The sequence below is a fragment of the Onychomys torridus genome, chromosome 6 (assembly GCF_903995425.1).
Source record: "Onychomys torridus chromosome 6, mOncTor1.1, whole genome shotgun sequence".
Classification (NCBI taxonomy): Eukaryota; Metazoa; Chordata; class Mammalia; order Rodentia; family Cricetidae; genus Onychomys; species Onychomys torridus.
In genome coordinates, this window is record NC_050448.1 from 84,731,108 (window position 1) to 84,756,615 (window position 25,508).

At 46.2% G+C, this 25,508-nt stretch overlaps 1 protein-coding gene across 3 annotated transcripts in view; it reads right to left on the reverse strand.

Annotated features, from left to right (window-relative positions):
- Elapor1 (endosome-lysosome associated apoptosis and autophagy regulator 1) overlaps window positions 1–25,508 on the reverse strand; it is an 89,183-nt gene that overhangs the window by 8,436 nt on the left and 55,239 nt on the right. For all 3 annotated transcript variants that reach the window (XM_036189854.1, XM_036189853.1, XM_036189855.1), the window contains 11 exons: window positions 14,037–14,125; window positions 12,596–12,773; window positions 11,525–11,653; window positions 10,975–11,065; window positions 9,259–9,364; window positions 8,885–9,022; window positions 7,306–7,569; window positions 5,273–5,446; window positions 3,643–3,823; window positions 2,477–2,573; window positions 1,949–2,050 (listed from right to left, as the gene is read on the reverse strand). In XM_036189854.1, the coding sequence (XP_036045747.1) occupies window positions 1,949–2,050; window positions 2,477–2,573; window positions 3,643–3,823; window positions 5,273–5,446; window positions 7,306–7,569; window positions 8,885–9,022; window positions 9,259–9,364; window positions 10,975–11,065; window positions 11,525–11,653; window positions 12,596–12,773; window positions 14,037–14,125 (1,549 nt within the window). The remainder of the gene's footprint in view (window positions 1–1,948; window positions 2,051–2,476; window positions 2,574–3,642; window positions 3,824–5,272; window positions 5,447–7,305; window positions 7,570–8,884; window positions 9,023–9,258; window positions 9,365–10,974; window positions 11,066–11,524; window positions 11,654–12,595; window positions 12,774–14,036; window positions 14,126–25,508) is intronic.

A 25,508-nucleotide genomic window follows, 5' to 3' on the forward strand; every position in this document is an offset into this window, starting at 1 on the left:
TAAGGTTAAAACCTTCCTTTTTAATTAGATAAAAAGGGAGAAATGCTGTGAAACAATCCTTTTCTACACTTTGAATATGTATTACTCTCATTGGTTAAAAAAAAGCTGACAGGCTGGTAGCTGAGCAGGAAGTTAGGCAGGAAAGCCAAAATGAGAATGTTGGAAGAAGGAGGGCAGAGTCAAGAGACACCAGCCAGCCACCCAGGAATCAAGACATGCTAGAGGTTGAGTAAAGCCATGAGCCATGTGGCAATACTTAGATTAATAGAAACGGGTTAATTTGAATGTAGGAGTTAACTAGTAACACACCTGAGCTATTGGCTGAACATTTATAGTTCATATTTAGCCTCTGAATTGGTGATTTGGGACTGGGTGGTCGGGACAGGAAAAGCGCCATTCACATGGGAAGATCTGGTTGAATGCCTATTTCACTTCTTACCTAATTCATTTCCTCTCTCCCTAAAATACTTCCCTCAACCTGCCCTTAACTCAGGTGTTCCCTTCCCTCTCTCCCTCCCTCCCTCCTTCCTTCCTTCTTTCCTTCCTTTCTCTCTTTCTTTCTGAGACAGGGTCTCCCTCTGTAGCTCAGACAGGCCTTAAACACACAGCAATACCATGTCTTGGCCTCCCATGGAAATGTATGGATGAGCCACCATGGCCAGCTTGAGAGTTTGGTCTCCAATTTCCCCACCTGTTTTTGCTGATGTCAAATGACAGCTCAATTTAATATGTCTGAGTCCTCGAGTAGCTACAGTTCCAACCCCTAAAAGACTCCTGTCCTCCCCAGGGACATGTCACAATTTACAGTGGCCACTTTTACACAGTTACCTGGTTGAGGGATTGCAGTTGAGATGGAGTTCAGGCATAGAGACGTGCTGTGTGTGTGTGTGCATGCATGTGCTTGTGAAGGTCAAGGTCAACCTTTGGTGTTGTTCCTCAAGAGATGACCCCTTTGGTTTGGGGGATAGGGTCTTTCACTGGGAATTGGGGCAGGCTGATTAGGTGAGGTTGGTTGACCAGTGATCTCCAGAGAGCCGCCTGTCTCCAGCTCTCCAACACCGTGATTCCAAGTGTGACACCATGCTTAGCATTTTACCTCCCATTTTAGTTGCTGGGAGCAAACTTAGGTCTTCATGGTTATGCACTGAGCACTTTCTCTACTGGGCTATTTCCTCAGCCCCTGGTTTTCTGTGCTATGTCTGTCTGTGGAGAGTGTTCTGTTTTGTTTTGTTTTTTAAGATAGCATCTCATGCACTCCAGGTTGGCCTTGAATTCACTATGTAGCTGAGAGCAACCTCACTTGGGGCACAGACTTTGGTCTTTAGGTGGAAAGAGTGAGGACAAGGGATCTCTTCGAGGGGGCAATGCACTGGCCTAGCCAAGGTGGGTCGGGGAAAGCAGCTAGTACATACTGGACCTCCTTCAGTGAAGGGAAGGCTGTGGCAGATCCTCCATATTTCTCCCTGACATGGTGCATAATGGCCCCAGAAATATGCAAAAATGTCTTGGTCCTTCTGTCTCTACCCCCCAAGTACTGAGATTATAGGCATGCACTCCCATGCTTGGTTTCTGGATAAGCTCTGTGCTTTGCTGTGTGTGATATTTACAATGGTAAGGAAACCTTTTTTTCACTTCCATACCATCAAAATATCCTGCCCAGTGCACTTTGTGACAAGGTCCCACTGTGCCACCCTACTGGCCTGAAACTTAATATGTAGACCAGGCTGGCCTCCAACTCAGAGATCCACCTGCCTCTGCCTCCCAGTGCTACACCACCACATTTGGCTTATTTTTTATTTTGAGTTAAGATCTGGGGGCTATGACTGTGTCCCCAAGAGCCCATGAATGGCTCTAAAATGATTTTTTTTTCTATTTTCAAATAATCTCTGGGTCTTGGGTTCAAGGAAGACGAGGCTGTGGCTCATGTAGCCTCCCTCCACCAGATTACCTGGGTAGCTGCAGAGTACCAGGAACGGCTTTCATTGGGTTGCATCTGAGGCGGATGGTGGTTGATCTTCCAGAACTGCAGGACTGAGTCACATCATTGGATCTGCAGTGAAAGCCAACACTGTGAGGGAAGGAGCCACTCCATTGTTATTGGGGAGCCGTTATACGGAGTCAACATGGGGTGATTCCTTCAGCGGGCAAGCAGGAACAGGGAGGGCCAAACTTTGGTCTTTATGTGGAGAGAGTGGGGGACCAGGGAGATAAGAAAGAAAAGGCTAGCACATACTGGGACTTCCTTCAGGGAAGGGATGTCCGTGGCACATCTTCCATATTTCCTGCCCCAGTGCATAATGACTCCAATACTATGCAAAAGGCCCAGGTCAAGTTACAGCCAGCTTTTACTCTGATGACTGGGTAGCCCTAAACTTCAGACGCGCCCAGGCTTGACAAGAAGGAGGTGGACAGAGAAGGAGGGGTGAGGATTTGTTGGAGAGGCTGAGGTTTCACTTGCCTGGTCTCTCATCCTCACCTGAAAAAGAAGACTACATCCGGGATCCCTGAGGTCTCCGGGTGGAAAAGTTCAGCCGGGGAGATGATCCCATCCAAAGTCATGTCTGTCGACACCCCTGTCAAATCAGAGCTCCCAATTAGCTCTCGCTCATAGCAGCCGCTGGCAAAGGCTTCAATGCTTTCCAGACCAGTCAACCACCAACCATCATTTCATCATCCCACCGAGCAGCTCGTACAAACGTGAACCCAAGGCTGATCAGAGATGCCAGCGGCACGTGGAATGGGATTGAAAACAGAGGACCATGTACCTTCCAGCCTGTCAGCCTTACCTTCTCTAACACAGACACACATAGAGACACACATACATAGAGAAAGAGACACATACAAACACACCCATACACAGAGAGAGACACATAAGCACATTCACACAGACAGACACACACACACACATATATATACACACACAAACAGACACACAAAGAGAAAGAGACATACATATATATATAGAGAGAGACACACACAGACATACACATACACAACCACACATAGAGAAAGACAAAGACACACACAGAGATACACACAGAGACATGGACACACTCACTAACACAGACACATAGAAAGAGACACACACAGAGACACATACACAAACACAGACTCAGACACAGAGACATATACACACTAAGAGAGTGCTGTGGATATCGCTCTGTGTAAATAAAGTTCTGATTGGCCAGTGGCCAGGCAGGAAGTATAGGCGGGACAAGAGAGAAGAGAATTCTGGGAAGGAGAAGGCTGGGAGAGACACCGCCAGCCGCCGCCATGAGAAGCAACATGTAAAGACACTGATAAGCCACAAGCCATGTGGCAAAGTATAGATTAACAGAAATGGGCTAATTTAAGATAGAAAAAGTAGATAACAAGAAGCCTGCCACAGCCATACAGTTTGTAAACAATGTAAGTTTCTGTGTGCTTTCTTGGTTGGGTCTGAGCGATTGTGGGACTGGCGGGTAAGAGAGATTTGTCCTGACTGGGCCAGGCAGGAAAATCTAACTACAAGAGAGAGAGAGACATACACACAAACACAGACTCAGAGAAAGAGAGAAGACACACACACACACACACACACACACACACACACACACACACACACACCACACATACAGTCAAGCAAGCCTGGGGGTTACTCACCAATAAGTCGGTCAGCAAGACTGACTGGCTGTGAGGACACCCCAGCCTTGTAGCCTGTCACCTCGGAGGGGATGATGACCACCTGGCAGACATAGGCTGTGATGGACTTGGAGAAACCGGCCTCACCCTCAGGGATCCGGAGGTCAGTGACATTGTCTGTGCACACAGACATTTTTTTCCCCTAGTAGGGAAACGTGGGGGAAAGCAAATGGTCACAGACGAGTCCCAAAAGGGACCTTTTTCTTTTTCTCTAAAAAGTTAAGCTTTCCCATCACACCTTGCAATAGAACAGCTCTAACAAGACTGAAGGCAGGGGTGGGGGAGGGGAAGGTAAAGAGAAGGTCTCTGTCCAGAAGTCTCCAGCCTTTTGTTCCTTGGGGTCACCTAGACTGTGGTGGTGGCAGCTTCTTTGGAGTTCTAGCCAACTGGCCAAGGGTCCGTCTGTATCTGGGTCCATCCTCTACACAAAAGCTGAGCTATGCAACTGATCCCCGAGGCCAGTGACATTTACTGGACCATCTGGGATGGCTTAAGTACCCTGCTTGTCTCCCTTGGGGCTGTGGTTCAGCTGTTTGTCTTGGAAGCACTGTCTAGACATACACTCCCAGGGGTTCAAACAGGCCCCAGGACCTGAGGCAGGACATCTAATCTTTTTTTTTTTTTTTTTGGTTTTTTGAGACAGGGTTTCTCTGTGTAGCTTTGCGCCTTTCCTGGATCTCACTCTGTAGACCAGGCTGGCCTCGAACTCACAAAGATCGGCCCGCCTCTGGCTCCCGAGTGCTGGGATTAAAGGCATACGCCACCACCACCCCACACGACTTTTTTTTTTTTTTTAATGAACTTTTGTTAAATAGTCCAGCAGGGCCTCAATGATCACCCTGTCTCAGGCTCCCCAGAAGGTGGGATTGCTAGCTGCTAAGGGCCTCAAAATGGTTAAGCCCGTGTCCTAACTGATAAACTTGGAGGGAGGCGAAGTTCTGGGAGAGTGGACCCTGGGCCTTATGCGTGCTAAACCCTTAGACTGCTCAGCTGTATTCTCAACCCCTCCCTTCTGTTGTGTGAAAGAGAGAAATAAAACAAAACAAAACGTGTATTGAGAGAAGGAAATTGGAGTCTCCTCCAGGTTTGTTTGTTTGTTTTGTACTACTTAGCCTGGCTTTGAATTCCAGATCAACCTTCTGAGGGCCAGGACTGTCTATGCACCACCATGCCTGGCTCCTCTTGTCTTTAATGACTTTACATGGCCAGCCATGGAGATGTATACCTTGCCCTTGGGAGGCTGAAGCAGGAGCAAGAAAAAGTCACAGCATCCCATACTCCCCCCATCACCCCTCCTAACTCCCTGCTGCACGAGGCTGGCTACGTGGAGTTTGCATTTGTACACTCATTTCCCAAGTTACCACCTTTTGCTAATCTGGAGGCTTCACTTTGACCCTTTCAGACTTCTAAAGCAAGCGACACCTAATTTTAAAAGGCAAAACAATCTGCAGGAAGAGTTCCAGCTACCTAAACCTCTTTAATTCTCTTGTTTCCCGTGCGGCCTCAGGGATTCTGTGCTTTTTCCTCCCGCGCCCATCTCTGGCCCCTAGTCCACTTTTCGGGTCTCACACTGTTAGCTTGCCCAGCTTACCTGGTTTCCACAGAGACTCAGGGTGAAGTGATGGAAATACTTCAGCCCTTTGGAAGTGAAGCTGGGCGCTCCTGCCAGAGAGACGGTGCCTGCCAGAGCTGAGAAGTTGTAGTTGAAAATCCTGGTAGGGGTGTTTCGGGAGAAGGTGCAGTCACTGTAGCAGAGAGAGTGGATCTGAGGGGAGAAGGGTCAGGTTAGCAGGCAGTCTCGGGCCTTCGGGGCTGCAGTGGAGTAGAACAGTCCCCACCCTGCTCCAGGCTGAGTGGAATGAAAGAGGAGGCCGAAAGGGCTGATCAGGGTGGACATTGAAAAAAGAGAAACAGACACTCACAGGAACCACCTTGCCAGTCAGTCGTCGACACACAGAGGAGGAACATGTCTCAAGGAGGGTTTGTAAACAGTCGCCCATGGCGGCTATCATGAAAGATGCTGACAGAACCCACCAGTGTGCAGACTCTTACAAGGACGTCTCTATATGTACACAAAGGATTTTTACAAGGACATCTGCCTGGCAACTGTCCACTCAACCTGGGACTGACGCCACTCTTGTATTAGTAATCGTGCCCAAGGATCCCTGTTCCGATACATCTGACACAATTTTCACTGGTGCCCATGAAATGTCCCCTGGTCTCAAAGTCTTTGATTTACTGTGGCACATATATTCCCATGCAGAACTGTGAGGTTCCCAGATGCCAGCACTCACTGGAGAATCTCTGTCTGATTTTGTTTTTAACAGTGCTAGGAATCCAGCCTAGAGCCATGTACAGGCTGGGCAAGAGCTCTTTGATCAAGCCTTTCTTTCAAGCAGAAGACAGTGGGGCCCTGACTGAAATCAGGGTTCCAGAGCGGCAAGCCAGACACTTCCACTTGTCCCCTCGTGTGCAGGACACACATGGCCATTTAAAATACACTGCTCCTCTTTGTGGGCTTCTCTGTGGGAAACTGAGCTGTGGAAGGGGCTTTGCTTCCTGTTCCTTGTGTGTTAGGACCTGTTAGAAGCAGCCTAACACATTGCCATTCCTTCCCACAACAGCAGAGGGAGCTCCAGGGGGAAGAAGGCTATGGAGAATGTCCCAGGTACCCCTAAAAGATTGTCAGGGGTCTGTATAATAATTGTGCATACTTTGCAGATAAACCGGGCAGGAGGCTCTGGAGCTTGAGGTCACCCTCAGGATTACATAATGTTTGAAGTCAATCTGGACTACATGGGACCTGGTCTCATAAATACATACATAAATTTAAATAAATGAATAAAGTCTCATAGGTGTCTATCTGGCATGATTAGTAAAATACAAATTGATTTTAAGTGTTAATGAGTATCTAAGACCCTTTATTTATATATGCTTTGTTTGGGGTTTTGTCTTGTTTTAGGTTTTGGTTAATGAGCTTGGGTCTCATGAGTTCTATGTTGGCCTCCAACTTGCTGTGTAGATAAGAATAACCCTGAGCTCCTGACTCTTTCTTCTACCCCCCAAGTGCTGGGATTACAGATATGTGCCACTGTGCCTGGATCATACATGTATGTTCTTGGATGTGAAACTTCACGGGGCAGTAGCACTGTTTTTTTTCACACTAGATCTTTATGTCCGTTTGGCTGAGAAGCCCCTGGTGGAGGTCAGCCATGCCCCATATGTATGTCCTGGCAAAGGTTGACTCACCTTCCCAAAAGAGAGGGGACAGATTCCCGTGATTACAGGCTGGATTGGACTAGGCTGAATTTGAGCCACAGACCCCACGATTTCTCTCTTCAGGTCTATGCACAGATGCCAATAACCCTCTGGACCCCAAGGCCACTAATCTCCACCAGATAAAGATGAGACTTGTCTACTACAGAGGGAAGACAAGACCTCCTGCTAAGAGCTCACCACCCACAGCCACACCTGGCTGGTGTCCTTCACAGCAACCTGAGCATGGGATGGGATGGGTTGCTAGGGGGAGCATGTGGGTATCAGCCCCTTGAGAATCCCATCTCTGGACCCAGCACCCACCCAAGCAGAGGGCAAAGGTCACCATGTGTGGCAGACTGCTGGCACCTTGTTGTTCTTGGTCCCTGGGCCACAGGGCACACAGGCCTGTGCACCATAAGGCTGGTGAGCTTTCAGGATGGTGTTAGGAGGGCAGAGGTGGCAGGTTCCAGAATCTCGGTCAATGTAATGGCCAGCAGGACAAGAGGTGCAGGAGGAGCCCAAATCAGAGGCTTCTAGGGCACAGGGACGGCAGTAGGAGGCCACACCACCCATGACGTTAGTGACATTGATGGAGTAGATCTTGGCCACGTCATTAGTGTACTTTCTGCCCTGGAGATGAGGAAGCAAAAACAGAGAAAGGAGAAGCCTGAGACAGCAGCAACGGCAGAAATAGCAGGAACTTGTTTTGATTTTGACTTTATTTACTTGTGTGTAGGTGTATATGGGTGCATGTGGATGTACATGCACATGTGTGAGCACGCATCTGGGAGCCAGAAAGACACCAGATGTTCTTTTATCGCTCCCCACCTTATTTTTTGAGACAGGGTCTCTCACTGAACTGTCTCATGTCCTGGTTTTAACATGGGTGCTAGAGATCCAACACGGATCTTCGGGCTCCTATGGCAAGACCTTTTATTGACTGAGCCATGAACCCAGCCCCAGTTTACCCCGTGATGCCTAGGAAGAACCCGGGCAGCATCTTTCTCACTTTATTTAGTGGTGATCCTTTTTATATTAATTAAAATTAATAATATTAAAAATAAACTGTGGGTTTAACTTTTAAAAGACAATGGCTTTTAATGTGTCATTAATAACAAAACTAACCCACTTCAAGTTCCAGGGGGAAATGCCATGCACCAGGGGAATTTACAGAGGGTTCTAATATATGGGGGCAGGAAGAGGCAGAGGTGGGATTTTCTTTGTAAAGGGGGGGAAAAAAAACCCACGTATTTAAAGAGAAAGAAAGACTAGGGCTGGGTGTGGCAGCACAACCCTATAATCCCAACCTTCAGGAGGCAGAGGCGGGAGGATCTCAAGGAGGAAGGCAACCAGTCTAGGCTACACTGAAAGACCCGTCTCTAAAACCAACAGAGAGTAGGGGGTGGGGATTAAGAGGAAGAGCACACTCATGTATGGGGGATGGGGAGAGACAGAGAACGCACATGCTCTAAGACAGTAACTGGGCTCTCTCTGGGTAACAGGGTAATGGGTGATTTTGTTCATTTTTTATTTTGACAGGGTCCACTTTATAGCCCAGGTCAATTGTGTTTTCTGCAATAAATCTGTATTATTTTGAGTTAAGAAAATAAAGGCAGGTTTGCAATCGAGCTCTGGGAAGGCTAAAGCCTGAGGATCGCAGGTTCCAGGTCAGCCTGGGTTACATACCAAGACCCTCTCAAAAATGAAGGAAAGCCAGAGTGATGGTTCTTAAAAATAGCCACAGATCTGGCTTCACCCACTGGGAGACTCAAGGAGGGACAGGTGATTGAAGGTACGCAATGCGATCTTCCCTGGGAATCACTTAGAAAAGGCTACACTAAGCACTCTGCTTGGCTCCTGAAGATTATGCACTCAGAGCATGCATGAGCTCTTGCCAGGATTCTTCCTGTCTCCCGGTCTGCACCTGGGATGGAGAGGGACTCACGGTCTCATGAAGAGTGGTCCTCTGGAAGGCCCATGTGAAGCTCACAGTAGCATTCTCCTCGATGGTGTAGGTATAGGACTGTTTGCCTTTGGTGCCTTTCCACGTCTCCACAGGCGTGTTGGTCCTAGAATTCATGCCCTGAGCCCAGGATAGACAAGTGAGGAAGGCGTGATGGCTAATGAAGCCAGCACTATCCTGTGGGCTGTCATACCGGTCAGACCTGTCCTGAGTACTATGGAGTCCCTGGTAGTCACTCTGGGCTCTTGCCCTGTGGAATCCCCATAACAGTTGGTCCATTACATTGCCTTACTGCTAGGGCAAGCTGGGCCAGCCTTCCCCTGGAAGCCCCCAGCTGGCTCAGAGAAGGAACATACCACCATGAAGTAGAGCTCACAGTTCACAGAACAGATGGTCTCGAAGACAAATGTGATCCTGGCCACCTCTTTGTTCTCTGTGTCTGCCATCACTGACTGGGGAGGTCTGTGGGACAGAAACTAAAAGTCATCGCAGAGGCCAAGCAGTGCTATTTAAAGAGTCTAGACAGCAGAAAGGGTCAGGTTGAGGGTTTGGGAGTTTGTTGGAAACAGTGGGAACCAAGTCCAATTATGCCACCCAAGATATATGACTTTGACCTGGCCAATGTGTAGCTCCCTTAGCTAATAAATGGAAGTGATAATTATCTTTATCTCTCATTATAGTGTCACTATCCAACAGTATACAGGGTGTGAACATACTTTAAAAAATGCAGTAAGAACAATCCTGCTCAATCTTCTTGCCTCAAGTAAAAATGAACTGTATATGGGCTGGAGAGATGACTCAGTAGTTTAGAGCAATTGTTGATTTTGCAGAGGTCCCAGGTTCAATTCCCAGCACCCATATGGTGGCTCACAACCATGGACAGCCCCAGTTCCAGTGGGCTCAAATCCATGGGTATATACAAGTGTGTGTGTGTGTGTGTGTGTGTGTGTGTGTGTGTGTATGCAAAACATTCATACACAAATGAATCTAATAAATATTGCATAAAATGAACTGCAAATGGTACTGTGTCCTTATTTTTTCTTTAAATCTTTTAAATGATTTATTTATTTATTTTATGTATGAGTACATACTATCTGTATGTATGCCTGCAAACCAGAAGAGGGCATCAGATCTCACTGCTGATGGTTGTGAGCCACCACGTGGTTGCTGAGATTTGAACTCAGGACCTCTGGAAGAGCAACCAGTGCTTTTAGCCTCTGCACCATCTCTCCAGCCCTGCTGTGGTGTTATTTTTTTAGTCTCTGAAATTCTCTCTGCTGTTGTGAGGAGAAAGGATTCCAGCAGCCAGTCAGTGAGAGAAAGGGGTAGGCCAGTACAGCATGGGCAGTGCATTAGTTTTTCTCACTGCTGTGATAAAACACTTAACAAGGAGCCGCTTAAGCGAGGGAGGGTTTATCCTGCCTCATGGTTTCAGGGCATAAAGTCCACAGGGATAAAAGGTAAGTATGGAAGCAAGAGCATGTGGTGGCTGGTGCATCCACAGTTGGGAGACATCGAGACACATGCTGGCACTCCATTCGATCTCTCCTTTACAGTCAGTCTAGGACCTTGACCCGCACAGAGAGATCTTCCTCCTTAGATCTCTCTGGAAGTGCCCTTCTCAACATACCTAGAGATATGTCTCCTAGGTGATTCCAAATCTCAAATTGATATTCAAAATTAACCATGGGGGTGGGCAGGGTTCTCTGCAGAAACTACTCAGTGATTTGGGGCACTGGCTGCTCTTGCAGAGGACCGGGGTTTGATTCTGAGCACCCACATGGTGGCTTGCAGTTGCCTGTAACTTTAGCTCTCGAGAATCCAGTGTCCTCTTCTGGCCTCTCACGGGGCATATATATACATGCAGGCAAACATTTCATACACATACAAAACAAAAATAAATAAAAACTATCTAAGAACATGTGCTAGTGTACAGTTAACATGGCCATGGTGTGCTCTGTTCTGGATTGATAACTAAGTGAAGCAAAACTCAAGTCTGGAGCCCTCTCCATGTCACATTCTCAAGTCCGTGGGATTTGGAGGAGGCCAGGCTGGCTCCGGCTTCCCCTCACCTAAATCCTGGCACAACTAGGGTGAGAATCATGAAGTCGTTGTCTGAGGCTCCGACAGCTGTATAAATGTGGTCACCAGCCACCTCCCAGCCTGGAAAAGGAGAAGGGACGGTCAGTGCCCTCAGGCCGGGGGGCAAATGTGTATCGGGTGATGCTCTGGGGATAATACCACTGTCCTTCAAGCTACCCAGACCTGGTGCTTATCCAGCACCTAACTGACATACTGTCTTCCTTTCTTCTTATCTACCTTCCGTCCTCCCTTCTCTCTTTCTCCCCCGCCCCCTTTCTTTCTTCTCTCTAGACAAGACCTCGCTCTGCAGCCCGGGCTGTCCAGGACCTGTGGCAATACTTCTGCCTCAGCCTCCTGAGTGCCGAGGTTACAGGCCTGAACCACCAAGACCGGCTTGCCCATGTTGCTCCTCGCTCCAAGCCTCTGAAATTGAGCGAGGGTAGCATGTCTGCGGGAAGGAGTGGGACTTTCCAGGGGATGGATATTTCCCTGTGGGAGTACAAAGAGTAGCAGCATGGGGTGGTGGGGAGAGGCAGCCACCTGTCAGGCCTTTGTACTCAAAGTTGATTCCGCTGAGAACAGTGGTTTCCATGTTGGAGGGCAGAGTGTTCCACCATTTGTACTCAAATCCCATGGCAGGCTCAGTTCCTGCTGGGCAGTGGGCACAGTCTAGGAGAAGCACAAGGATCCATCACCCAGGAGGAACCCAACCGCTGTCAGACAGACAGGTGGCAGCCACGTGGTGGACGGAAGGCGGAGGGCTGCGGCTAAAAGATAGGTCAGAGGGACTCAAAACAACATGTTCAGGTTAGACACTGACCAGTGCTCCAGCTGCCCTTACTTATCAAATGTTCATTTTGATGTACCTTTTGATCTTACTCACGTACTTCCCACCATCCCCACGTGGTCCTCAAATGCATCTGTTCTAGCAGGTACACGGCCCCCCTCCCCCAACTCCTTTGTGCAGTGTAGTGGGTAGCCATCCCAGCATTGGCCTGGAAGTTCCAACCCCCATTGATGCTTCGGTAATGGTCACGCCCACAAGGCAGGGCTGAGGGAGGACGCTGAAGACCAAGGATCGGGAAGAGGACACACTCTTGGTTCCCGGACTCTGGACGCTGGAGGTAGACCGAGCAGAGTTCTCCAGAGAACACGGCCGGACTGCACTATACCCTTGCCAGACCCTGTAACCTACCCCCTCATTTGTAAGTACCCCACTAAATAAACCTCCCTTTTAACTACGTGGAGCGGCCTTAATAATTTCACCAATAGTGCAGCGTAACCTAGAGGTTGCGATTGCGTCCAGTTGGTTGTCTTAGCCCATGGACATTCCAGTTAGCATCTTTCTTTGTCACATGCTGGACGTCTCTGTTTATGAAGACTGAGTCACGTTTGCAGATGCAGTGAGGCAGAAGGAGGAGCTGGTGTTAAATCCGACCCTGACCTACGGACTCCTAAACCTGGTCCTCAGAACTGACCTGCCCTTCACTGCCTTCCGAGGACAGGCAGAGTGCGTCCGGCCAGCTCCTCTGGGCACTTGTTCGCATGGCCCACCCCACAGCCAATATCGGGATGGAGAGGATGTAAGAAACACAGCAACAGGATTGTTACCAGAGCCATTGGAGTAGGAGCCGTAGGGGCAGGGCTCACAGGTGCTGTTGTTGGTTTTGAAGAAGCCTGGGTTGCAGGGTGGGCATCGGGTCTTCACCCCAGAGGCGGGCAGCTTCACCGCTCCCTCGAGGTCCTCACCACAGATTTTTGGCATGGCCCATTTGTACATGAGCTGTGTCTGCAAAAATGGATTAAGCCAGATTCAGCATTGTATAGGATTTAGCCCATGACCAGAACAAGAGCGTTGGAGGATACTGGAGATTTGGGCAAAGATAAGAACTCCAGAAATAGTAGAGAATTCTGTTCTGGTCACATGTTTGTACCCAGTGACTGACTGCCAAATAAATGTTGAACAGAGGAGGAAAGGTGTGTCTAACAAGGGGTCTATGATAGAAGAGATAATGACCAGTTGTCTTCAAAAAAGATTTGTAGACTCTTGTTGAAAAATATTTTTATTAGCTGAGCATGGTAATGTATACTTTAAACCCCAGTCCTCAGGAGGCAGAGGCAGGAGGATCTCTGTGAGTTCTAGGCCAGCACTGTCTACACAGTGAGACTATGTTTCAAAAAAAAAAAAAAAAATCAAAACAAAACTCACCCTCACCCTCTTCAATATTTGTTGACCATTGAACAGCATTTTCAAAAGGGCTTTCCCTGGCTCCTCAGGCCTGTTCTGTTTTTTAGGATTCTCTCAGGCCCCGCACATCACCTCCACTGCCTTATAGGAATGGGGCCCTCTTTCTCCTCTGTTTGTTGTTTTGTTTTTCGAGACAGGGTTTCTCTGTGTAGCCCTGGCCGTCCTGGAACTGGCCCTGTAGACCAGGCGCTGGGATTAAAGGCGTGTGCCACCACTGCCAGCAGCCTCCCTGCCGGCCCTGTGAGCTCTGAGAGTGGGGATGCACCTCAGTCATCTCTGGACCCCAGCCTGACACATCAGTTCACACCGCATGGCTTGTCAGCCCAGGGACAGCCAGACTACAAGGAAAGGCTTTTCCTGAGGGGGCAGGGCTAGTGTGGGTGGGGACTGGGAGAAACAGTGGGCACTAGAACCAGGCAGGCCATTCTCCAGGGAGTTGGAAGTAGGAAGAGGTTCCGATACTCTCACCTGAAACAGCCAGCACATGAGACTGAGTGATCTCTACGGAAAGCAGCAGATGTGGACAGGCAGGTAGGGCCCGGGGTAAGCAGATGGGAGAAACCAAGCAAACGAAAATGGAGAGGGTTTGAAAAAGAGCACATGTCAATACTGAGTGATACGCACAGGCAAAAGGAGCGTCTGACCAGAACATGAATGAAGCCATGTCCTTTGGCCCCTCCCGAGCCTAGGTTCATCACGAAGGTTTGTGGGGCTTTCTCCAGTATCAGTTTTAATGACCAGTGGAGCTTGAACACTGGTCAAGTCCAAGGAACAAGGAACAGGGGCTCCAAGCGTGCTACCCACCTCTCCGTTAGCATCACAGGCTGTGTGGGTATAGAAATAATCCTTGTCAGTGCAGGGTGGGCGCACTTTGCAGGTGGAAGATCCTTTTTCTAAATGACCAAAGTGAGAAAAAAATATTTCAAGTCACATAAGAGAGCAGGGCTTGTTGTCACTGGCTAGTGACCAGTAATCCCCAGCCCATGGGTGTGTCACCACACAAACTTCCAGAAAGTATTTGCTTTCTGTTTTTATTTGTTTGTATCCTCCTCCTCCTCCTCCTCCTCCTCCTCCTCCTCCTCCTCCTCCTCCTTCTTCTCCTTTCCTTCTTTTTGGACAGGCTGACCTAAAACTCACCATGAAGTCTAGGCTGGCCTCAAAAAAAACGAAGCAATTCTTCTGCTGCATTGTCTTGGAGGGTTAGGATTACAGGTGTGAGCCGCCATGCTTAGCTAGGCCGCTTATACTTAAGTATAAAAAGTATAGTTTTCTTAAAACTATTTTTATGTATTTGTGTAAGGGTGTTTGTCCTGCCTGCATGTATGTCTGTACACCACCTGTGTGCCTGGTGCCCAAGAAGGCCAGAAGAGGGTGTGGGATCCCCTAGAACTGGAGTTACAGATGGTAGTGAGCCCCCATGTGGGTGCTGGGACTCAAACTTGGATCCTCTGGAAGAGCAGCCTTGTCTGAATATTCTCTCAGCATGTGACCAGCATGAAGGAGACCAACTGTTACATCCCCTTCTCTGTGAGACCACCCAACAAATAAAGTTGGAGTTTCCATGGCCTCAGGATGAAGGCGTCTGGCTTTCCTCAGCCTCATCATCCTAGCTCTGACTTTTGCCTTAGCCTGCTGAGAAACGCTATCAGATTTATCCTACTCTGGAAGTACTGGGGTTTGAACCCAGGGCCATGCATATTTTACCACTGAACCCCATATCCTTACCATTTTATTGGGCTCTTTGTGTTCCCCTTATAATGACATAATATTGCTTTAATACCATCAATCTCTTACATAAGAACTATTGCAATGACTCCTCCTTAACGCAATGGATTTCTCGTTTTTGTTTTGTTTTGATTTTAGAGACAGGGTCCTGAACCATAGTCCATTCTGATTTGGAACTCCCAATCTTGATGCCCCAGGTGCTAGGAAAACAAGTGTATGCCATCACTCCCAGGATAAAAAACCTTTTTAGAAGCTGAGCTGGGCATAGTATTGCAGCACTCATGAGGGAGAGGCAGACCAATCTCTGTGAGTTCCAGGCTAGCCTGGTCTACATAGTGAGTTCCAGGGTAGCTAGGGCTATAAATATCTCAAAAGCCAAACTAACTCTTTTTTGAAAATTTAAAAAAAAAAAAATTGGAAAGAGCAAAGAATATGATCAAAAAATACTGTAGGCCGGGTGGTGATGGCGCACGCCTTTAATCCCAGCACTCCGGAGGCAGAGCCAGGTGGATCTCTGTGAGTTCGAGGCCAGCCTGGTCTACAGAGTGAGTTCCAGGAAAGGCACAAAGCTACACAGAGAAACCCTGTCTCGAAAAACAAAAAACAAAACAAAAAAATCATATGCTTTTGGGGTTGGGCATTTAGCTCAGTGGTAGAGCGCTTGCCTAGCAAGTGCAAGGCCTTGGGTTCAGTCCTCAGCTCTGGAAAAAAAAAAAAAAAAGACAAAAACAACAACAAAAACTGTATTGGGTTGGTGATTTAGCTCAGTGGTAGAGTGCTTGCCTAGCAAGGGCAAGGCCCTGGGTTCGATCCTCAGCTCAAAAAAAAAAAAAAAAACTGTATGAAATTTTTTTTCTAAAGAGATAACAAAGCTGTTTCTTTTACTCAGAAAAAAATATGTATAATTCATGCAAATTTGAATTTTCTCTCAGGATTTTCCTTCTACAGAACAAAAAGCACCAAGGACAGGTAGATGGTGCAGTGGTTAAAAGGCAAATGTCAGGACTAGAGCTCTGATCCCCAGAACCTATGCTAAATGCCAGGTAGGTGTAAGGACTCACCTGTATTTCTAGCACTCAGAAGGCAGATCCCTAGAGCGATCTAGCTAGTTAGACTAACTAAATCAATGATCTCTGGGTTCGATTGAGATACCCTGTCCCAATGAACTAGGCAGAAAGCAGTGGAGGAAGACTTTGGGCCTCCATGTGTATATGCATGTGTGCCTACACATATATAAACACATAGATAGCCGGGCGGTGGTGGCACACGCCTTTAATCCCAGCACTCCGGAGGCAGAGGCAGGCGGATCTCTGTGAGTTCGAGGCCAGCCTGGGCTACCAAGTGAGTTCCAGGAAAAGCACAAAGCTACACAGAGAAACCCTGTCTCGAAAAACCAAAAAAAAAAAAAAAAAAGATGGGTACAAACACCCGCATGAGGGAAAAAAAAAAAACGAATAAAAACGCACTGCTTGATGGGATTCCCCATTATAATGCCCCATCTGCTGCATCCACTACTAATAGGAATGCTGTGTCCTCTGCAGATGAGCATTTAATAAAGGTGAGGCAAGCTCTCCTTCCGTATATTACTTGATTGGCAGCCGTGGTGTCATCAAATGAGATTGCGGCTGGGCGGGTCCCGATTCATTACTTAGTAGCTGTGTCTTGTTAGGCAAATTACTTAACCTCTCTCAGCTCTCTCATCCGAGGAGCAGGAGCGTCTGCCTTGCTAGAGCCAGCCCATGCCTGGCCTACTGTATTCAGATACTCTCAGAATGGCAATTATGGGGGCTGAAGAGATGGCTCAGCAGTTAGAGCACTTGCTGTTCTTTCAGAGACTTGCGTTCCGTTCCACCCACATCAGGCAGTGCATGACCGCCTTCAGGTCCAGCTACAGAGGAACTGCTGTTCTCTTCTGGCCTCCCTGGGAACCTACATGTAGGAGCAGATACATCCACAAAGATACACACACATACATAGAAATAAACAGTAATTTTTTTTTTTTTTTTTTTTTGGTTTTTCGAGACAGGGTTTCTCTGTGTAGCTTTGCGCCTTTCCTGGATCTCGCTCTGTAGACCGGGCTGGCCTCGAACTCACAGAGGTCCACCTGCCTCTGCCTCCCGAGTGCTGGGATTAAAGGCGTGCGCCACCACCGCCTGGCTTAGTAAATATTTTTTATAAGAAAGAAAAGAAATGGCAGTCACCATTATGGCCTGCAAGCTTGCACATTTTTAAAAAAACTTTTTGATCCCAAAATGGTGCCCAGCATGGGGTCCGAATTTACACAAAGGGTCTGAGAAAGCTGAGAAAGAGAGAAAAAACAAAAAAACAAAAAACAAAAACAGGTTGGGGATTTAGCTCAGTGGTAGAGCGCTCGCCTAGCAAGCGCAAGGCCCTGGGTTCGATCCCCAACTCAAAAAAACAAAACAAAAACAAAAACAAAAAACAAAAACAGATGCAGCTCCTTTAAGAGGCACTGCTGTTCAGCAAAGCACTTGAGTAGCCAGGAAGCTAAGTAAAAATGCCTGCCACAGTGCAAGAATCAACTTCCTAGAGCTGGGGCAGTTAAATGCAGCTCTTGTTAAACTCAGCTCCCAGTGGGTTTCAGGCTCAGTTCTCAAAAACCTGAGGAGAGAGCAGAGCCAACCACCAAAGCCTCTCAGTGGAGGGCCTAGCTGCTGCTTAGCAGTTTAAGGATTGGCTCATGTGGTCAGAGAATGTTTACAGGTGCACAGTAGAACAGGTTCAGACCAAACAAAGGTTTACTGTGTGCATAGGTGCTTAAAAAAAGAAAAGAAAATGGGTATAGACTATCATAGGAACAAACAAATAGCTTAAAAATAACTAAGGAAAGTCTTTAAAGAAAGAATAAAGTAATATAAAAAGATTAAACCATGTAAAGACAGGAAATACACAGGGAGTATGGAACCTGCATGGTGTTTTGTTGACTTTGAATTTTTGAATGCTGATGAGTGAATGGCAGTTACTGAGTATTGTAAAAGGAACTATTGAATTAAACCAGCCTATGTACTTTAGGGGATGTTTTAACATTAAAGTGGAATTCAAAAAATGTATTGCCTTGGGAAAGAGGTTATGCTTTTGTGTCCACAGGAAACAAAAGACTGTGGATTCCTTCAAAATTAATAGAGGTCAGATTAGATTGAGGGAGACCCCTGAAAATCTTGGCTACAGACATAATGAAATAAACCTAGAAAAACTATAAGACAGGTACTGTGGGATGATCCTTCTGTATACTGTGAATATGTATTGCTCTCATTGGTTGATAATAAAGCTGTTTTGGCCTTTGGTGAGGCAGGATAAGGTTAGGCAGAAGACTCAAACTAAGGACTCAGAGGAAGAGGGGCAGAGTCAAGACAGATAAGAGCCGACTGTCCAAGATTAATAGATATGATATGGACTAATTTAAATGTAAGAGCTAGTTGGTAATAAGCCTGAGCCATCAACCAAATGTTTGTAATTAATATAAGCCTCTATGTGGTAATTTGGGAAGCAGCTACAGGGTGTCAGGACAGAAAGACTCTACCTCCATTTACAGACAGGTAACATATATGCTGATCTCTTGACATGGGAACAGCTCTGAGATTGGATGATACATGATAGATCTTGTTGGTTACAGAGTCCTCATGACTTATTATTGCATGCCATCCTTTCATATGGCACAAATGGAGGTTTGGGTTATACAGTCCAAACTAACTTACAAAGCTGATAGAGTTTTACCTGTTCAAACATAAAACAAAATATCATCTTTGGTTGGCTTGAGTACAGCGAACAGTCCATACTTGTGTTAATGCAAATATGTATGTTACCTTTGAACGTTTGTGTGTTTTCAGAGCAAGGGGACCAGACACCAATGAAAATGGGTGGCCCAGGTGATTCAGCCTCTCAGAGTGCCTCTATTACAGTTTCTTCAGAGTTCTGCATTCACAACTTCAATATTGCTAACTGAGATGATCCAGCCTCACAGATTATTCTAGCCAGGGGTTCAGATAATCCTTGCACTTTCCCATTACACAGAGACTGGATAACAAATGTTATATTTAGTTTTCTTAGGATTTGACCATTATCTCAATTTTCTGGGTCCTCTGGGGATGCCATTGCCCCCAGATAACAGGAAGCAGTCTAGAGAAGAGAACACAATGCCCACATTCCCAAAAGGTGGGGTGGGTGGTTTTGGGTCATTTGATGGGTTATGGATGTTTATCATCATTTAGTGGGGATATAAGGAATATAGGATAAAAAGACAATTATTCATCTCAAATATTTTATATTGGCATGAATTTTTGTATATTGATACAAATTTAAGGTTATTTTTGTTATATTGTATATATGTTTCTACTCTTGTTTAAGGTATTGTATGTACCTATGCAGCTCTTTAAAAAATATAAAATTCTAGTTCTTGAAAGCTATTATTACAAACTATTTAGGATAATTAAGAAATGCAGGTTAATAGTCATCTACAACAACCAAACTTGTAGTCATGTTAGGTGTGTTTTAAAGATATGTTTTAGATAGATAGGTGTTCTTCAAATGCTTCAGAAACCTACAGAATATGACATTTAAGATGTTTAATAACATAAGGTTTTTCATGACAGTGAGACACATCTGCTCCTGGCAGCACCAATTTACTTCATAAAAGGATGACAGACCCTCCATATGGAGTTTGCTTTAATTGTGGCAAAGCTAGCCATCTGGGCAAGAAATTCCCCCTTGCATTGACTGCTGACAGTATGTTGTACAAACTGGACAAGCAGGACACAAAGGAAAAAGACTGCTGAACATTGCCAAGACAAGGTGGGACAGTCCTTCAAAATCCCTGCTTCACAGAAAAGTGTCAGATTTTCTTGGCCTGTAGGCTGAAGATGGATGCCCAATGTTGCAGAGGATGCTTGGATGACAGATGTCTTTGTCTATAGTTTTTGGAGTTGCTTGCTCTGAACTCAAGTAATATTATATCCTTCTCTGATCTCTGATGGAGTTGAAGATGAGATAGTTATAGTTTTCCTTGTTATCAAATTCAGAAAAAAACCTTAGGTAAGAGGTAGCCGGGCAGTGGTGGCGCACTTGGGAGGCGAGGCAGGAGGATCTCTGTGAGTTCAAGGCCAGCCTGGTCTACAGAGTGAGTTCCAGGAGAGGCACCAAAGCTACACAGAGAAACCCTGTCTCGGAAAACAAAAAACAAAAAACAAAAACAAAAAAAGAGATGTAAAGGCTGAGAATCACAATGGCTTAAATTGTTTATTTAATAAAATGTTTTGAGGTCTAATTCTGGGTGGGTCATACAAGTTAGGACAGCAAGTAATTAGGTACACAACTTTGGACTCACCAAAATAGGATAGATAATGGAGTATTTTCTCTGAATTTGCCAAATGCAAATGAACTGGATATGTAAATATAATTCTTACTTGATAATTGTTCTTATTGTATATAGTCTTACTATGTTAAAGCTAAAACTTTTCTTTTTATTTGGACAAAAAGGGGGAAAAGTTGCAGAATATTTGATTTTTTTTGTTTTTTGTTTTTGATTTTCGAGACAGGGTTTCTCTGTGTAGCTTTGCACCTTTCCTGGCTCTCACTTTGTAGACCAGGCTGGCCTTGAACTCACAGAGATCCGCCTGCCTCTGCCTCCCCAGTGCTGGGATTAAAGGTGTGTGCCACCGCCGGCAAATATTTGCTTAACTATGGAAATATCTGTTGCATTTGTTTAACTATGCAAAGATGTGTTGAATTTGTTTAATATATAAAGATGTGTTATATTTGTTTAGTTATGTAAAGATGTGTTGCTGTTTTACCTTGCCTGCCTAAGGCACCTGATTGGTCTAATAAAAAGGTGAATAGCCAATAGCGAGGACAGAGGTATAAGTGAGACTTCCAGGAAAGGAGAGTAGGTAGGAGGAGGAATTTAGGCTCAAAAAGGGGGAAGAAAAAAAAAAACCAGACATGCCAGGGAGACATCAGGGACCAGCCAGCCAGACACAGAGGAAGCAGGAAAGTAGGACATACAGAATGAAAGAAAGGAGAAAAAGCCCAAGGCAGAATGTAGATGAATAGAAACAGGTTAAATTAAGTTAAAAGAGCTAGCGGGACAAGCCTAAGCTAAGGCCAAGCACTCATAATTAATAATAAGTCTCCGTGTCTTTATTTGGGAGCTGGTTGATGACCCAACGATAATTCCAACTATACCAGGAGATTTAATGAGGATTATGAGCCCTTCCCCACCTTCTAGTGAGGCCCTTACTTCTCAGCTGGTCCATTCCTTCTCCCAGACGACTTCCTCCATCAGAGACTCTGCTAAGGATGCCTTGTTGGCCTGCACTGGGAGTTCCCAAGACTGAAAATCTCCCCACCTCTTCTGTCCCTGTCTTATTAGGCTGAGCAAGAAGGAAGGACGGGCTGGGCAACAGCTGGAGTCTTCCCAGCTCGTTTATTTGGTAAACAAGCTGGAGGCCCAATTCAGGGAGAAGGATCCTGTTGTTGACTGACTTGGCCAGGAGAGATCAGAGGGAGGTGCTGAACACGTGCCAGTTCCCAGGATATTAGGCCTGGCAGAGCACAAGTTAGAAAATGTATTTGCCCCCAAAGACCTTTGTTCTGCTAGCTAAACATTTGCTTAACCTGACACCCCAAGTCTAAGTTTTAGCAGAAATGGTCCAGCTGTTTACACACAGACCACTGAGAAAATGGCTTTAATAAATGATTAACCCGAATGTTGAGACAGACCTCAGTTTCCTAGCTCAGGTTTAAACCAAGGAGTTTAAGCTGGGCCTCAGTCAAGTGTGGAAAAGTCACCTAAATGTTTGGTAGGGTGAGGGAGTGGGTGTGGCTTGAGGGGGATTGCTCCCGGGAAAAATGCAAGGCCTTTATCTCAGCCTCCCCCCCATCCTCTTTCTGTACCTCCTTTCTCTTCCCAATATTTTTTCTCCACTTCTAGTACAGTGTTCTCTCTGAGACCCATTTTATCAAAGGAAAACATTTCCTCAGCAGACATATCACCCAATGTACACAAAGGCAGCGCCCATACCAGCTCAGACCCTTGGTAAGCCCTTCAGCCTCTCTGAACTCACCTTCCATTTGTCAACAGGGAACTCACTCCCACATCGTGCTCTGAGTAATCAGTGAGAGACTGTTGTATGGAGTGTAAACTTCTATACAAGTGACCTATTGTTGTGAAATACACTGAGAACATTTTCATATTGTAAGAGGAATATCTGGACAGGCCTTCATGAAAAATGAATTCATGACATTAATGTTCAGGGGCAAGGCAAGCGGGAGAACGCAGTGGGCAACCTGAGTCTGATCCCCGGGATCCATGTAGTAGGAGAGGACTGACTTCTTCCTGAAAGTTGTTTTTCTGATCTCCACGTGTGTGCTGTCGCATGCACACATGTTCATGCACATGCTCTCCTCCCATAAAAAAAATAAATGTAATAAAAATTAGTGCTTAGCTTTAGAGCTCAGTAGAGGAGGGCTTGCCTAGCATGTACAAGGTTCTGCGTTCTATCCCCAACATTACAAAAAAAAATTTTTTTTTAAATAGCAATTACAAAGCACTCAGGAGGCAGAGGCAAGCAGATCATTGTGAGTTCGAGGCCAGCCTGGTCTACAGAGTGAGTTCCACAACAGCAAAGGCTGCACAGAGAAATCCTGCTTTGTAAAACCAAAAAGAAAATAGTGATTACAAAATACTAGGCCCATTTCTAGGTCCTTTCTTGTATTAGCCAGTCCCCACACTAACACCAGGAGGTAGGTATGATCATTGTCACTTCTATTTTAGAGATAAAGAACGGAGGCACAATTGCTCTTTGGGCTTCCACCAAGATCCTGTATAGAAACTGCAGCACGGACAAGTGACATGCCCTAGGTGTTGTGGGATATTTGTAAACTGTGTGGTTGTGGTTGGTTTAATAAGGAGCTGAATAGCCAATAGCTAGGCAGGAGAAAGGATCGGCAGGATTTCTAGGGAGAGAGAGAGAGAGAGGACGAGGAATGTAGGTACACAGGATTCGCCAGCCAGACGCAGGGAGAACAGGATGTGCAGTAGGGAGATGAGGTTATGAGCCATGCGGCAGAAGGTAGATGAAAAATTATGGGTTAGTTAAGTTATAAGAACTAGTTAGGAACAAGCCCAAGATAAAGCTGAGCTTTCATAATTAATAGTAAGTCTCTGAGTCATTATTTGCAGGCTGGTGGTCCCGACGAGAGAGTATTACTACACCTAGGTGTCACAGCTAATGAGTGGTAAAGCTGAGACTTGAACCTGGTGAGTGTGTTCTGGAGGCCCTGCTCTTAAATCTTATGTACTTCTATTAGGAAATGGACTACTAGCATTTAACACAGCACAAAGGAGTTGACCTGACCTATCATGCTGAATGATTCCAATACCTTTCTAGTTCGCCTTATATCGTTTCCACCCTAAATATCTTGATCCCATGAAACTGTAGATTCATCGTGTAAGATCTCAGCCAGTGAAGGCGCTCCTCCAGCCTCTTCTTCTCTTTCTCTGCCTCCACGGCATGCTGCACTCAGCATTCCCAGCCTGGTCCTTAGGATATCAGGATTGCACCATGGGGAGTTGCAACATTTGTGTGTTCCTATAGCCAGGTTTCTGCTTTTTGGTTCAACCTGGAGGACAGTCACCGGCTCTGGCCGCGGCACCAAGGCCAGTTCTCATAGGCACTCAGGGTATATGTGTGTGTGTGTGTGTGTGTGTGTGTGTGTGTGTGTGTGTGTGTGAACTGATCTCCAACCACTGCCTTCACGCCCATTCCATGCTAGACTCTTAGACTCTCTTTGCAGCTCTCCCAGTACCTGTGACTTTCTCTGAACTTCAAGCGGTGAGGTGGTCAAAGGGGCAGATTCAGAACCCAGTGACAGAAGAACAGCTTAGAGATTTCAGCCCCTTGATGAACAATTTCATGCCAACTCTCGGCTAGAAATCAGTTTACCCAGCATTGACATGGTTTTTCTACAACCACCTTGTCATTCAAGCCGTTACACAATTGCTGGGTTAGGAACTGAGCCAAAGCCAGACCCACAAAGGCCTCCATTGACAGAGGTGGAGCAGGGAGGGGGGAATTACAGTGTAAAAGCAGGAATTTAGGGGTTTGGTGAGAAACTCCCTCCCAGATCTAACCTTCTTGTCTGGCTGAAAAACTACACAAGTTTGGCAAGATCTGTGTAGACAAACAGGGCTTTTGTATCAGGAGTGGTAGAAGTAAACACGTCACAGGTCAACAGCTGGTCCTGGGTAAACAACCACACCTCCTAACACCCATGTGACACCTGGGACTGTCTGCGAGGGCTGTGGGTCTATACCAATAGGCCTTGTGCTGGGTTTGTACATGTTTTGTATAAGAAGGGGAAGAAAGAGTCGTGATGAGGGTTCCTAGGGGAAAGAGCAGACCGGACCCCTTCCTCTGCCTTCTTGTCTCACAACCTACCCTGGAGTCTAGACTGGTACCCAGCACTGGGCTGTGTGAGCAGAGTGCTCTTTGGTAACATTACCTATCTTACACCAGTGTTCTGACATATCCTTAAATGACCAGGTCTTGTTTTTTCCTTCTCTTAGAAGAAATGATTAAAGTTTAAAAATGTATATTTGTGGGTTGGGATTATGCATGTGAGTGCAGTGCCCAGGAAGGCTGGAATTACAGGCAATTATGAGCAGCTCCACATGGATGCCATGGGTTCTGGGAGACCTAACCCAGGTCTTATGCAAGAGCAGTGCGTGCACACTTTAAACCACTGAGTTGCTCTCCAGCCCCAGGTCCTGTTTTCCAAATGAGGATGCTTTTGGAGGCTCCTCCCCACTCTGCTCTAGAGCATTGAGACTTGTCTCAACAACACAAAAGCGGCCAGTGAAAAAGCCTGCCTGCTCCAGTGGACACCACTTAGACTGGTCAGAGCCCAACTTCCTTCTTCAGCCTCTGCTGTAAAAATGGTTATGATTGGCCGGACGGTGGGGGCGCATGCCTTTAATCCCAGCACTTGGGAGGCAGAGCCAGAAGGATCTCTGTGAGTTTGAGGCCAGCCTGAGCTACAGACTGAATTCCAGGAAAGGCGCAAAGCTACACAGGGAAACCCTGTCTCGAAAAAACAAAACAAAAAAAAAAATGGTTATGATTATAGCCTGATTTGATCACTCTACAAGGTAGGCAAGAATTGAAATATTACATTGTACCTCACACATATTGTTAATCCCGAAGATTCAAGGAGAAAGACCACCATCCCAAACCACGGCCAAATTAATTAAAGCAAGCTTTTTAAAAATTTGTGTACATTGGTTGTCTCTCCATAAGGTGGGGTTCAAGAAGTCAGCATTGAACTTGGGCAAGATAATAGTTTTCATAGCTCAGGGGTAGGGGGTTTTCAAATGGGGAATTTGGCAGGCAAATGAGCAGGGTTGAGGAAGACTATAACAAGGCAGTCATAATAACCCTTTGAATCAAAGGTAGGGCTGCAAGATGATAATAACAACTTTTTGAAACAAAGACATGGTTGCCATTTCCTGGAACGGACAGTACTGAACCATCTGCA